Below are 15,247 nucleotides of genomic sequence, written 5' to 3'. Positions count from 1 at the left end.
TTGAAGATTTTATTTATTTATTTGACGGAGATCACAAGTAGGCAGAGAGAGAGAGAAGGAAGCAGGCTCCTTGCTGAGCAGAGAGCCCGACGTGGGGCTCGATCCCAGGACCATGGGATCATGACCTGAGCCAAAGGCAGAGGCTTTAACTTACTGAGCCACCTAGGCACCCCTGCTTTTAATTTTTTAATCTGCCCTCTAGATGAGTGATAACCTGAGGCGGTATTATTACAGCAACTAAGTTCAAGTTAATAAACATGGGGCAATGATGTAGAGTATAAATAAATAATTTCTTCAAATGTTAGTCATCTGAGGGTTTTTTTTAGACTTCTCTGATGTTTTTCTTTCTACCACCAAAAAGTCAAGTTAATATTGGCTTTTTTATTTTCTTCAAACCCTTTATTTTCTATAAGGTACTGACGGCCTTGTCAGTATATTGAATCAAATGGAGAGCATCATCCTGAGGGAGAGGTACTAAGAGAAATAGCTTACCCCTCTTCTCTCAAATGCTGGTATTCTAAAATTAGCACTTGTCTTAGTGAGCCACACTTACCTTCGGAGAATCAGATTAAATATTTCAAAATGATACAAGTATGTTTGAATTAGCCTGTAGTTTCTAAAAGTATTAACTTTTGGTCTTCAGGTTCTTCAGGTGGATCTTAAAAGAACTTTCTCCTGAATATACCAAATTCCTGTGTAGAAGGGCTGTATTTTTAGCTATAGATTCACATAGAAAATGAATGATTCCTTTGTTTGCTGTTACACAAATATGAATATTAATATGTAGAGATTTCAGTCAGCTGGAAGATTTACTCGGCTTTGCATTTCCAGTATACTGACAATAAGAGTTCATTTGATTAATAGAAAGTGAGTAAATAGAAATGCTGCTGTGGACTTTTCTGTTACTAATGAGGACGTAGAACTATAATGTCTTTGGTTCTTTTTTATAGTCTTAATATATTATGACAATTGTGTACTTGTCTTGAATTTTATCTCAAGGGGTGTATGTGCTTTTTAAAAAAGTGTTAATCCTGTTAATAATTTCCTACTGGTTTTACAGCTGGTATCCCTCGTTCAGTATTAAAAGATTGGCGTAAAGTCAAGAAGCTGAAGCAAACTGGGGAATCCTTTTTACAGGATGACTCCTGCTGTGAGATAGGGCCTAATTTGCAAAAGTGCCGGGAATGTAGACTTATTCGGAGTAAAAAAGGAGAAGAACCAACTCATTCACCAGTGTTTTGTAGATTTTACTACTTTAGACGGTAAGTGAAAATAAGTAATTAGGGGAAAGTATGTTTATTCGCTATCGAAAGTTATACTATCATTCTTAGGGTCTCACGTAAAGGTGGAAATGAGTCCTTTGAGTTTCCCTGTTTCTGAAACATTATAAAAGAGTATTAAACTTTTTTTGTGGTAAATTTAATAGTAGCTAACTATGGGACTAAATTCATAATTCATATTGTTACTTGTGTTAATATGGCCTTTCACTTTGAAAGATTTATTCATCCTTAATGAAAAAATGTTATTCTAGAAAATAATAGGAAACTAATTTGTTTAAGGAATTTTTTAAAAGTTTATATACTTTGAACAAAACAGTGTTGCATTTATATATATCTGTGTATTAGCTAGCAATCAAATAGTCTATAAATGTAGGTAAACAGTCTAGGCATTAAATTAAAGTCATTGCATTACATTGGACTACCCATACTTTTGTTAAATGTGTAGCTATAAAAATACAAGTTAGGAGAAAAAGGATGTCAGTACCATGTCCTGTCACATTTCACAGGTTTTGTAGTAAGTATAAAAACAACTTGTAGTTGTTACTCTCCTACATTCTACTGTAATATTAGCATTACTAAATAATTCTTCAATACTAAAGTCATATATAGACCTTTTTTTAAAAAAAAATATTTATTTATTTGAGGGAGAGAATTGAGAGAGTGAGAGCATGAGAAGAGGGAGGCTCAGAGGGAGAAGCAGACTCCCTACCAAGCAGGGAGCCCGACACGGACTTGATCCTGGGACTCCAGGATCATGATCTGAGCTGAATGCAGTCGCTCAGCCAACTGAACTGGCCAGGGGCCCATAGACTTTTAAGAGTTCAACAAAAAGAATAGCTGGGTCACCCAGCCAGTGGAGACTAATTGTTAATGTCTCAGGTTGTAGAATCATTCATTCCTGAGTTTTAGCTCTTTCTCTTAGTTCTTGTATGACTTTATTATAGCTAAGACTGTCTCATATGCATAATACTAATGATAGTGATACATACTGCAGAGTGATTTCATGATTAAATGAGATAAAGTACATAAGTCCTTAATTTAGTACCAAGTGCAATTGAATGATATATTAATGTTAGCTTGTTATTTTCCTAATCATCAGCATCATCTTCATAAGAGGTTAGGAGACACTTTGCTCTGGCAAATATACCTATGATGGTGGCCCAGTAGAGACTCTAAGAAATGTATTCGTAGGAAAAGAACAGATTCTGTTCTTATTTTTACTTCTTGGGCTTTCTAGCCAATAATCCCCAAAGGACAGACAACTTTAAAGAATAGTTGTAAAAGGTTGTACACATGGAATTGCAGAAAAGATGAAAAAGAAATCAAAAGGAAAGTTGATTGGGGCGCCTGGGTGACTTAGTCAGTTAAGTGTCTGACTCTTGATTTCAGCTCAGATCATGATCTCAGGTTGTGAGATGGAGCCCCGTGTCAGCTCCCTGCTAGGCATGGAGTCTGCTTACGTCTCTCCCTCTGTTGCTCCCCCCATCCCTCTCTAAGAAAGAAAAAAAAAAAGGAAATCAGGTTTAAAGGAAAGAGTCAGATAAAAATAATAACACAAAGCTGAAGTGAAATGATGGATTATAACAAAGGGAGAAATCTGGTTTTAAAAAAAAGGAAGGAAAGTTTAAGCAATAAAAGTATGAGAAAAGGGGGTGGTAAAAGGAATTTCTTGGTGTCCATTGGAAAAAGAGAGATTAAACTGTAATATGCTGATATCCCCTGATTGTGAATAAAAAGAGTATACTATGATAACAAAAATAACCACCAACAAGGAAAAGAATGGCAATTTTGCCTTCCATTTACCCTAAGATTTTCTGAATTGAGTAATTACATGCATTGGATGTCAGAAGCTGAGAGGAACTGAAACATACATAATTGGGTTCCTAATAAACATTTGAGAGTGTCATCCTTGTTCCTCCTAGTCATAAATAGTCATTTTAATTAATGAAAATAATGTATCTGTACTTGGCATTTTTTTTAATCCTCCCAGTGAACGTCTTAAGGTAATTTAGGGCATTTTCTTTTTATTTATGTATGTATATATTTACTTGGGGGGGGGGCTACAGAGGAAGAGGCAGAGGGAGAGAGAATCTTAAGCAGGCTGCTCGACCCGCAAGAGGTCAACTCGGGATTTGATCTCAGGACCGTGAGATCATGACCTGAGCCAAAACCAAGAGTCAGACGCTAAACCAACTGAGCCACCCAGGCACCTCAATTTAGGGCATTTTCAACTTAAGACAGTCTTGATTTAAGGTTATGTGTAAAATAACAGCATTACTATAAGGAGCATTTGGCCAGGATTTTATCTCTTGTCCTCATCAAACACTTGGATATAGTTTATATTTGATTGAAAAAATCTTATTTCTTGAATAACCTAAAATTGGTGCTGCTTATCATTGCCATTTGTATAACACTGTGGGAGTCATTTAAATTTGTTAAATTTAACTAATAATTACGTGTGTATATGAAGGACTACCCTATTTTCTTATTTTTAACATAAATATTTATATGTTTATAATATAAAATGTAAATTAATTATAAATTTACAACTTTATAAAACTGGACTTCTGTCTAGGTATCTAATCCTTTTATGTTTTAATATTTCAGATTGTCATTTAGTAAAAATGGAGTGGTTAGAATAGATGGTTTTTCTTCTCCTGACCAATATGATGATGAAGCTATGAGCTTATGGACACATGAAAATTACGATGATGATGAACTAGATGTAGAAACTTCAAAATACATCTTGGATATCATAGGTGATAAGTTCTGTCAGTTAGTAACATCGGAAAAAACAGCTTTGTCCTGGGTGAAAAAGGATGGTAAGGAAGTTAAATATACAACTGTACGCATTTCATTTTAAAAATTTCTCAAATATACTTAGGTTAAGTCCCTAATTTTCCCTGGTCTCCTTGATACTTAATTTTGATAACACTTTTTTTTTTACATACAAATGAACCTGTATGTACTTAAGGTAACATATTTTCCAACTGAGGCTGTAATGAATGGATTAACAGTTCGGGAAATCACAATAGCATTATGCTCTTTCTGCCATTATTATGTATAGTTAGCATCATAGGGATGTTTCAGAAGTGAAATGGGGAAATTTCAGCATTTGCCAGAGAAAGATATAGTCCTTACCAATTACTTAAGCTTTGAAGAGGCTGTGGTTCATCACAATCTTTTTTTTTTTTTTTTTTTTTAGTTTTCTTTATTTGATATGGTGCACAAGTAGGCAGAGCAGCAGGGAGAGGGAGAAGCAGGCCCTCTGCTGAACAGGGAGCCTGACATGGGGCTCCATTCCAGGAACCTAGGATCGTGACCTGGGCTGAAGGCAGCCACTTAACCAACTGAGCCACCCAGGCGCCCCATCACAGTCTTTAGAGTTAGATGAATTTGTATTTGAATCTCAGCTTTACTCCTTGCTTTTAACTGTATGATTATAAAATGGGAATAACTATCACAGCTTTGTTTAGAAAGTAGTTAATTATATTTAAATATGTAAAGCACCTAACATGAATTACTCTGAATGTTAGTTTCTTTTCCCCCTTTTCTCTTAAATCAGTGGTTTGTCCTTCAAAGGATATTTAACAATGAATGACTGGAGACATTTTTGGTTGTGTAACTGAAAGGTTGAGGGTGGGTGATAGAGTACTAGCATCTAATGGGTGGAGGTCACAGATGCCACTAAATATTCTACATTGCACAGCATATAGTTCCCTCACAACAGAGAATTATTCAGTCAGTCTTTAAAGTGCTAAGGTTGAAAGAGTGCATTAGATGTAAGTCTTCTGAAGAGAATTACTAATTGAAGAAATCTGTTGATCTTTAGTTAATATATCCTTTGATGTTCTTGGTTTGCCTTTAAATTTTTGTTTTTGTGTATTTCGGCGAAAATTGTGTGTAAAAGAGCCATGTTTGCCTTTAAATTTTTATTTCTCTATATTTCAGCCAAAATTGCCTGGAAAAGAGCAGTGAGAGGAGTCCGGGAAATGTGTGATGCATGTGAAGCAACATTGTTTAACATTCATTGGGTCTGCCAAAAATGTGGATTTGTGGTCTGCTTAGATTGTTACAAGGCAAAGGAGAGGAAGAGTTCTAGAGGTTGGTTTATACTCTATAAACTGAAATTTTTGTAATGTTCATTTTCTTTAGGATCACTCATCTGGAAAATGATATGTATATGAGGGTTTTTTTTCCCCCTACTTCCCTTTATTTTGAATATATTACATTAAAGAAGCTTTGTGAAGTTTATTAATGGCCAGATTTTCTAGAATGAAAACTGCATCTATATCCTTTTATCCTCATTAGTAAGATCCACTCTCTCATTCCAAGCAGGTAGTTGTGATGTTGTTTTTTAAGATTTATTTATTTATTTTAGAGAGAAAGAGTGGGGTGTGAGTAGGGGCAGAGGGAGAGGGAGAGAGAATCCTCCAGTAGACTCCCTGCTGAGCGTGGACATGAGGCTGGATCTTATTCTCCTGAGACAAAATTAAGAGTCAGATATTTGACTGAGCCACCCAGGGGCCCCCTCAAGCAGGTAGTTCTTTAATGTAGCCCAATTTATAATAAGCTTTGCTACTTTCAGATTCCAGTGTATAGGAGCCTGAAGTCCATTCTAGAACCTGTTAAATACATGGTCATGCATATAAGTCACAGCTGAATACTTACTCGTGTGAACTGATTTTTTTAAAATAATTGGTCCACAAAGTTTTTTTTTTTTCTTCAAATTTTTAAAGTTAGTTAATGTAATTAACTGTATAACCAATATTGGTTTCTGGATTAGAATTCAGTGGTTCATCACTTACGTACAATACCCAGTTATCACAAGTGCCCTCCCTAATACCCATCACCCATCTAGTCCATCTCCTATCCACCTCCCTCCATTAACCCTCAGTTTGTTCTCTGTCCTTAAGACCATAAAATTCAAATCAAAATGTTCAAGAATATGCCTCCATCAGTATCGTTTATCTTCTAGTTCTTATAGAATGAAAAAGTCTTTATTACATATAAAAGTAGTCTCTGAAGCTATTATTTCTAATTTCTATATAAAATGGCACAAAAACAGGTGTTCTGCATGTTAGTACAGCTGGAGATAATACAAAATTTTAAAAGGAAGTAACTAAATTCACCTTTTCTCATGCTTGTGTTTTTAGAAGATGTTTATCCAAGGCAAATTTAGAAGTAGCTTCCTAATACTGTTAACCTAAAATTTTTCAGTAATTTGTTTGGGATAAAGTCATCATGAAACGAGAGGATTCAAATTGTGGAATTATTAGAAGTAAAGTCACGTTTAGTGATAGAAACTGTTGAACATCTAAAAATGATAGATAAACCATGAGTTAGCCATCAGTATCTTTTCCACTGGTAAGATTACGAAAGCCTTTCTAACTTTTTCTTAGACAATGAGCACTTAACCAAAAAGACCCCTGGAGTAGGGACATGTTTCCAAACATGGCTGGAAGTTTCTGTGATATGCAAAAGATGGAAAATATGAGTAAAATGTGAAACTGTAGTAAGGAATGCATTCTAGGGGTACCTGGGTGGTGCAGTCAGTTAGGTGTCTGACTCTTGGTCATGATCTCATGGGTTGTGAGATTGAGCCCCACGTTGGCCTCTGTACTCAAAGAGTCTGCTTGGAACTTTCCCTCTGCCACTCCAGTATACATGCGTGCATGCACGTGCTCTGTCTCTCTCCCTGTAAAATAAATAAATAGATTTTTTTTTTTTAAGGGATGGATTTTAGGCATTTACTATTCTCAAAATTATAAAAATATATTTGGATATTTTCTGATAATAGAATTAGCTGTACCCTTACAGAACTTCATCACATGCATTTTATATTCCTTTTTCCTGGCTCCATATCACTTTTATTTTCCTTTTCCAAATTAAAAAAAATTTATTATATTTTGCTACATTATATGCATATATATAAGTATGTTGTATTTTTTGAATAAGATAATGTATGTATAATAAACCTAGTTGTGTTGCTATTGATATTCATAGTACTATTTTAAAAGCATGGTCTGTCAGTCACTATCTTTTTTTTAGTTTAACCTTTATGCTTATGTTGTACTCTGTTATCTATATATCTATTTCACTGTTAAATATTGTAATAAACTCATATTGACTAGATTGTAGCTATATATAGTGGTAATTAGCGTAAGTGTCTAAAATATAAACAGAAAACATTTATAAGTTACTATGTAGGCTCTGGAAAGGAAAGTTGGGGTTTTGGTTGGTGGTTGTTTTAAGATTTTATTTATTTGAGAGAGAGAGAGAGCAAGAGAGCACAAGCAGGGGAGAGGGGCAGAGGGAGAGAGAATCAGACTCCTTGTTGAGCAGGGAACCAGATGCGGAACTGGATCCCAGGACCCTAGGATCATGACCTGAGCCAAAGGCAGACTCTTAACCAACTGAGCCACCCAGGCACCCCTAGTTGGAAAGCTTTTAAAGAAAAGCAGTTTTAGCCATTTTTAGGCTAGATTTGAATTTTATTTACTCTGAAACTTTTCATGAAATAATAGTTGTAGATATTTTTTATGCTGAATAGAATGAGCTTTCTGATATTTATTGAAGCTGTTACAGCCACATTAGTTGTCGTGTGTCATTGAATTTACAGAAAAAGATTTCCTTGAGATCAAGATAATTGAGTATTTTTCCTTTGTAGTATTTGCCTCATGGTATGCCTTAATATGTTTACAATTCTAGGTATGGAGCCTTGTTTGAAGGCAGTAATAACAGTTAAATATTTTGTATAAAATAGCAGCTTTCTGACATCTCATGGCAGTTCCTCTACATGTCTTGAAAGCATAAAAGGAAAATAGTTAGCAGTAGCCTCAAATTTGTGTCAGTTTAATGTACTAAGATCAGGCAACAGCCCTGTTGGGCACAGAAACTAGTGAAGAGATAAAAGGAGATTAGTGACAGAAGCTAAAATCAAATAAGGCAGAGATAACAAATACATTAATGACAAAAAATAACGGTAATTTTAGAAAGGGCTAAATAACATATCAATTTTGTATCTTGTTTTTATAAAATTCTGAGAATGATGGAGCTGTCTTATTTTTTTAAAAACTGAACATTGAAGCTTACTGTTGACATTTTATATAATTGTTAAGCTCTTGGGACACCTGGGTGGCTCAGTTGGTTAAGTGTCTGCCTTCAGCTCAGGTCATGGTCTCAGGGTCTTGGGACTGACACCACATCAGGCTCTCTGCTCAGCGGGGGTGGCGGGGCCTGCTTCTCCCTCTCCCTGCTGCTCTCCCTGCTTGTGCTTGCTCTCCTCTGTCAAATAAATAAAATCTTTTTTTTTTTTTTTTTTTTTTATTTATTTATTTGACAGAGAGAGATCACAAGTAGGCAGAGAGGCAGGCAGAGAGAGTGAGAGGGAAGCAGGCTCCCTGCCGAGCGAGAGCCTGATGCGGGACTCGATCCCAGGACCCTGAGATCATGACCTGAGCCGAAGGCAGCGGCTTAAACCACTGAGCCACCCAGGCGCCCAATTGTTAGGCTCTTTATATATAAGCCACCAATTTTATAATTATAAAACCATGACAGATACAAAAGTATGTATGTTGTTCATACAGATAAAGAATTGTATGCTTGGATGAAGTGTGTGAAGGGACAGCCTCATGATCACAAACATTTAATGCCAACTCAAATTATACCTGGTTCTGGTAAGTATTAATGCACATTATTTACTTAGTAGTGTAATAGGTCTTGCTTGCTCTAGATTATTTAGGAGTATGATAGAATGGAGAGGTAAGATTTATCTAATTTTGAATTGTTCTTGTTCAGTTCTTAGAATCTTCTGTGTAATAAAGCTACCAAGGCAAGCCCAGCCCCAGAGCATCCATTTAGAGGGGGAAAACTAGAGTATAGTGAAAATGCTTACTAGATTTAAGATATTCTCCCCTTTTTGAGCATACTGAGTTTTTAATAGTAGAGGTAAGAGAAAAAAGAATAGAGAACATGAATTTGACTGAATGATCAAACCTGAAATAGAAAAATGGAAGAGGTGAAGAAAAAAATGGGAAGAAAAGTGAAAGGACACAGAAAAACCAGTACAAGAAAAACAGGAAAATATTTTATGATCTTTTTTTTTTTTTTTAATAATTAAAAAAATTTTATTAACATATAATGTATTATTAGCCCCAGGGGTACAGGTCTGTGAATCACCAGGTTTACACACTTCACAGCACTCACCATAGCACATACCCTCCCCAGTGTCCATAACCCTACCACCCTCTCCCTACTCCCCTCCCCCTGGCAACCCTCAGTTTGTTTTGTGAGATTAAGAGTCTCTTATGGTTTGTCTCCCTCCCGATCCCATCTTGTTTCATTTGTTCTTTTCCTACTCCCCAAACCCCCCACATTGCATCTCCACTTCCTCATATCAGGGGGATCATACGATAGTTGTCTTTCTCTGATTGACTTATTTCGCTAAGTTTAATACCCTCTAGTTCCATTCACGTCGTCACGAATGGCAAGATTTCATTTCTTTTGATGGCTGCATAGTATTCCATTATATATATATATCTCACATCTTCTTTATCCATTCACCTGTTGATGAGCATCTAGGTTCTTTCCATAGTTTGGCTATTGTGGGCATAGCTGCTATAAACATTCGGGTGCGTGTGCCCCTTCGGATAACTACGTTTGTATCTTTAGGGTAAATACCCAGTAGTGCAATTGCTGGGTCATAGGGTTGCTCTATTTTCAACTTTTTGAGGAACCTCCATGCTGTTTTCCAGAGTGGTTGCACCAGCTTGCATTCCCACCAACAGTGTAGGAGGGTTCCCCTTTCTCCACATCCTCGTCAGCATCTGTCATTTCCTGACTTGTTAATTTTAGCTATTCTGACTGGTGTATATTTTATGATCTTAACAACTAGGGGCAGTCCTTTTGGTAACCACTATTATTTCTTTGTAGTTTTGACAGATCTTCTAGATGCAATGCACACTCTTAGAGAAAAATACGGTATTAAATCTCATTGTCATTGCACTAACAAACAAAATACACAAGTTGGAAATTTTCCTGCAATGAATGGTGTATCTCAAGTGAGTACAGCTATCTAATTATTCATTTAACTATGAAACACATAGTTAAATTACTTGGCTTTGATATTTGAAATCCAATTTAGGACTTGTGTTTGGTAAACTTATGTTTTCTATGTTACTGTATAAATATAACTGATTGAATGATTGAAAAGGTAGTATTTTAAAAGTTCAATTGCTCTGTCCTTACAGGTTTTACAGAATGTTCTTAATCACAGTAATAAAATTTCTCTGTGCATGCCTGAGTCTCAGCAGCAAAATAACCCTCAGAAATCTGAGAGTAAAGGCAACAGCAGCCCAGGGAGTGACATAAGCACAGACAGCAAGTTAACTCCTCCAGAATCCCAGTCACCACTGCACTGGTTAGCAGATCTTGCAGAGCAAAAGTCCAGAGAGGAAAAAAAAGGTAAATATAATTAATATGTAATAGAGGACCATAATATAACCAGCAATGCACATTAATGTGTAATATTCACTTATTACAATTTACATTTCTCTTTTGCTTACATTATGAATGGCGTAGATTCAGGAAAACATTTGTTTTCTACTGGTAGGAACTCACCTTCCTATGATTATATCAAAATTAGTTACAGAATCATTTGTGGATCAGCATATCATTAAAGCCAGGAGGGCAGTAGATTTGTAACTTAAACTATACTTTCTCCCTGTCTTAGCTGTAGCATTTTTCATTTGTGACAGGTGCAAACTCAGCTACATGTGTAAGATATTGAGGAAGGCCTTTTCATATTCAAACTGTTTGACTCCATTTTGAAGGATCTAATCCATCCTCTGGTGTGTGTTCAGGTGAATAAATCACTAGTGCTACACTTTTTACCTCTCGCTATCAAATGTAGGGTCCCAGTTTTTTCTGTACTTTCACAGCATGCTTATTTTATTTGAGTTTTGTAAATGTTGTATTTCAGAAAACAAAGAATTTGCCCTTGAAAAGCAAATTAAAGAAGAGCGAGAACAAGACAGCCCTGATTCTCCAAATAGCAGAACATCACCTCCTGTGTCCCAGAATAATGAACAAGGCTCAACTTTACGAGATTTGCTGACCACAACCGCTGGCAAGCTACGTGTGGGTTGTACAGATGCTGGGATTGCCTTTGCCCCAGTGTATTCAATGGGAACCCCAGTGAGTAAGATGCCAGATTTTTGGTTTTCATATGGACCTTAAATTTAGATGATTTGGCTGTGAACTACACAAGAAATAGATGCAGATGAAATAAAATACTTAGCTGCTGAGCATGCTTCCACTTGCATTATAAATCTCATAGCTTAAAAGCTGGAGATTGGGGTTCCCCCCCAGGTGAAAAGGGCTGAGGGAGGGGCGTTTTATGTGAGAAGAGCCCTAAGAGACTCCTTCAGAATTTGAAAACGATGTATGTAGTAGGGGAAATAAATAACATGGTTAATGTTTTATTATTCAAAATATTTAGTAATCAGTAACAATAATTGCATAGGTAGGCACAAATTTTTAGTGATCTTTAGAAGTATATGGGAGATTCTACCCACCTGTCTCCCCTGCACTAGTCCTAAAATATGTAAAAGTCCTCACTTAAAGTTTCTGCTGATCTGGTAGTTTTCTAACATAGAAGACTACCAAACTTCTGGTTCCTATCTGTTAGTAACAGTGTAGGGACTATAGATGTGTTCCACTGACATGATTACATATTCTTGAAGGCACACAAAATGTTCGTGTTGGTTGTTTGCTATGTTAGTAGTAAAAGTGAAAGTTTAAAGATGTATACATTTCCTCTCAAAATACAACTTTTTCCCAAATAGAGTGGTAAAAGTGGAAGGACCATGCCAAACATTCTTGATGACATAATTGCTTCAGTTGTTGAAAACAAAATTCCACCAAATAAAGCCTCTAAAATAAATGTAAAACCGGAGCTGAAAGAAGAGCCTAAAGAGAGCAAAAAATCACCCATGGAGGAAAACAAATTATATATTGATATACCACATTCCTGGATCTGTGAGCAGCATATTCTGTGGCTTAAAGATTATAAAAATATTAATAACTGGAAGCTTTTCAAAGAGTGTTGGAAACATGGACAAGTGAGTATTTTAAGGTGATTAGTGAAACTGAAACTGGTTGGATTGGAAAAAAGGGGAAAGATAGTACTTAACACTTAAAGATTAGTACTTACTTTGGAAGTAAGATATCAAAAAACAAAAAGGTTACCAGAATTACTCTTTCTGAATTCTTACCTTTTTAGTCAGATTTATATGAATTAAAAGGGAAATACTGATTGATGTTAATTTTTAGCTATCAGTCGCGAGACTTTTAATAAAGCCATATATTTACAAAATATGCTACTTCCCTTTTTTACATTTGTATTTTAGTCCAGTTAACAGATTCATATCTATAGAAGCATTTGCCTCAGACTAAAAGTGTAGATGTTTCTGCCTTTAATGTTCGTCCATAGAACATTTATTTATATATTAGTTCATCAGATCTTGAATGACATTTAATTCTGTTCAAATGAAAATTATTTTCTCTTTGACCAGAGTTTTCATAGAATGTTTGGGACAGCTTTCAGATGGCAGTTTATTACATTAATGCAGAAACTGTGAACAGGGGGGCCTGGGTGGCTCAGTGGGTTAAAGCCTCTGCCTTCGGCTCAGGTCATGATCTCAGGGTCCTGGGATCAAGCCCCACATCGGGCTCTTTGCTCAGTAGTTAGCCTCCTTCCCCCGCCTCTTTCTCTGCTTGCCTCTCTGCCTATTTGTGATCTCTCTCTCTCTGTCAAATTAAATAAATCTGTAAAAAAAATTATGAACAAAATTAACAATTTGCATGATTTAGTATTTATGTTGTCTTTTTCTTTCTGGAAAACATCGTTTCCAATTTTATTTTACTTTCTTCATTCAACAGATAGTTATTGAGCTCCTCATAAAATCTAGTCTTTGTTCTGGCCATTAAGGATATAAAAATTAAGTCATATAAAAACAAGTAAGATGAATAAATTATTTTAGTGCTGTGGTTCTTAATCTTTTTAGGTCACTAATTCTTTTCACGTTGTGAAGAAAACTTGGTTCCTTTCTTCCTAGAAAAAATTCATACCTGTATTGCACATACACAATATTTAGCTTTTTTTTATTTTTTAAGATTTTATTTATTTGTTTATTTATTTGACAGAGAGAGACACACACACACAGTGAGAGAGGAAACACAAGCTGGAAGAGTGGGAGAGGGAGAAGCAGGCATCCCATCCCGTTGAGCCAGGGAATCCAATGTGGGGCTCAATCCTAGGACCCTGGGATCATGACCTGAGCCACCCTGGCATCCCAATATTTAGCTTTTTGTTTCTTTTTTTTCTTCTTCTTCTTTGTGTTCTGGTTGGCTCCCCTTGAAGCCCTGATGCCATTGGCAGGTCATAATTTAGACCACTTGATTTGGTATGTGCTTGAGCTGTCACATAAATATTTTAATAAGTATGTTAAATACTCTGTGAACTTCGTCAAAGTGCTGTAAAAACCCAAAAGAGGCAATGACTAGGCTAGAGTACTAATTCAGAAATGGTAGTCTTAATTGATGCCTCAGGGGTTAAGTGAAATTTTTCTGTATGTGAACAAGAGGTTGGAAATAAACAAGAGCATCAGGTACTTGGGGAACTCCTAAGTAGTTTTGTTTGGAACATAGATAAAAGAGTTATGTGGGAGAATGGTAAGAAATGGTAGAGTTATGATTATGAAGGGCCTTTGTATATACACTGAGGAGTTTGAATTTTATCCTGTAGATGATAGTAATTGATGAGTCAAGTTGACATATTAAAATAATTAACAGCAAAAGCAGATTGGAAGTTGAATTAGAGGAAAATAAAGGTATAGGCAAGGAATCAAAATAGGAAGGTTTTTAGTATTTTGAGAAGATGATGATGATGATGATGGTAGCCTATGAATTCTGCTTGAGAATATTCTAATACACTAGCTAACTTGCCCCTCCTTTTTTTTTTAACAATATGATTACCATTAGAGCGGCACAGGACTGGATAGCCACAGTAGGGGCTGGGAATTAATACCTGAATTGCCAATGATAGTTAATTAATTGCTGAGCCTATTTTTAATAGTTGGATGTATTATTACCCTGTTGAAGGGAAGTTTAATGGAGTGGTCCCCCGAGTAAGTTGTTAACCAGATTCAGGGTAATTTTGTTGTTTTTCTTTTCTTTTTGAGATACTTTTTGCGATAAGAACCCTAGCTAGGGTATTCTGCTGTATAGTTCCCGAAATAAAATTACCTTAATGAAGTTTAAGAAGACTTAATAAATGCCGTATTTTACAAGAGAATCTCAAGTCACAACTTTCTTTGTTCTCTATATCCCAGACTTTTGCTTCTAAAGGAATATTTAAAACCCAAAACCTTGGAGATAGTATATCAGATTGTTGTAGAGGTCTTTTTACATCAGCATTGGAGTTTTAGAAGCTTTAAATCTTCAATTGTTAGTTTTTGGGTTAGATAGCCTTGAGGGAATTCAAATTCATATGATTTCAAAGGAAAGATTTACTTTCAGAGAGTCAGCCATTAAGCTTGAAATTTATGTTTTGCCTTATTGTTTAATATTTTCATTTATCATGATCCTTCTGTAGATAAGGACCGTGTGTATGTGTTTTAAGTGATACAAATTATGTTTTAATCTCAAGGACTATATATATGTTTTTAAAATCTTTTAATATATATATCACACATATGGATATATAAGTTGGTTATGTTCTATCTTCAAAAATTAGTCTATAAATAATTCAGCCCAAAATTCATATTTATACTACCTAGAACTGAAATTTTTAGGGTAGCCCTTTAAGACTTCGTTCCTGAAATTTACTACACGTTAATTTTAATTTTTTTAAAAAATGGCAATGTATTTACATGGCATTCTCTCTTTACCTATTCTCAGTGACA

The 15,247-nt window shown here is 35.6% G+C and overlaps 1 protein-coding gene across 8 annotated transcripts in view; it reads left to right on the top strand.

Moving 5' to 3' along the window:
* JMJD1C (jumonji domain containing 1C) overlaps nucleotides 1-15,247 on the top strand; it is a 318,317-nt gene that overhangs the window by 286,618 nt on the left and 16,452 nt on the right. For 6 of the 8 annotated variants that reach the window (XR_006821311.1, XM_046027799.1, XM_046027795.1 and 3 more), the window contains 8 exons: nucleotides 1,061-1,262; nucleotides 3,888-4,102; nucleotides 5,232-5,384; nucleotides 8,870-8,959; nucleotides 10,215-10,342; nucleotides 10,532-10,745; nucleotides 11,263-11,477; nucleotides 12,128-12,403. Coding sequence is in view for 7 of the 8 variants with exons in the window: in XM_046027799.1 (XP_045883755.1) it covers nucleotides 1,061-1,262; nucleotides 3,888-4,102; nucleotides 5,232-5,384; nucleotides 8,870-8,959; nucleotides 10,215-10,342; nucleotides 10,532-10,745; nucleotides 11,263-11,477; nucleotides 12,128-12,403 (1,493 nt within the window). In the remaining variant the exon portion in view is untranslated. Of the gene's footprint in view, nucleotides 1-1,060; nucleotides 1,263-3,887; nucleotides 4,103-5,231; nucleotides 5,385-8,869; nucleotides 8,960-10,214; nucleotides 10,343-10,531; nucleotides 10,746-11,038; nucleotides 11,120-11,260; nucleotides 11,478-12,127; nucleotides 12,404-15,247 lie in introns of those variants that run through there. The other 2 variants (XM_046027802.1, XM_046027801.1) reach the window with 2 other exon arrangements.

Source organism: Meles meles, chromosome 13 (assembly GCF_922984935.1).
Source record: "Meles meles chromosome 13, mMelMel3.1 paternal haplotype, whole genome shotgun sequence".
NCBI lineage: Eukaryota > Metazoa > Chordata > Mammalia > Carnivora > Mustelidae > Meles > Meles meles.
Note: the sequence above shows the minus strand (reverse complement) of the source record. Positions and strands in the feature narration are given on the sequence as shown.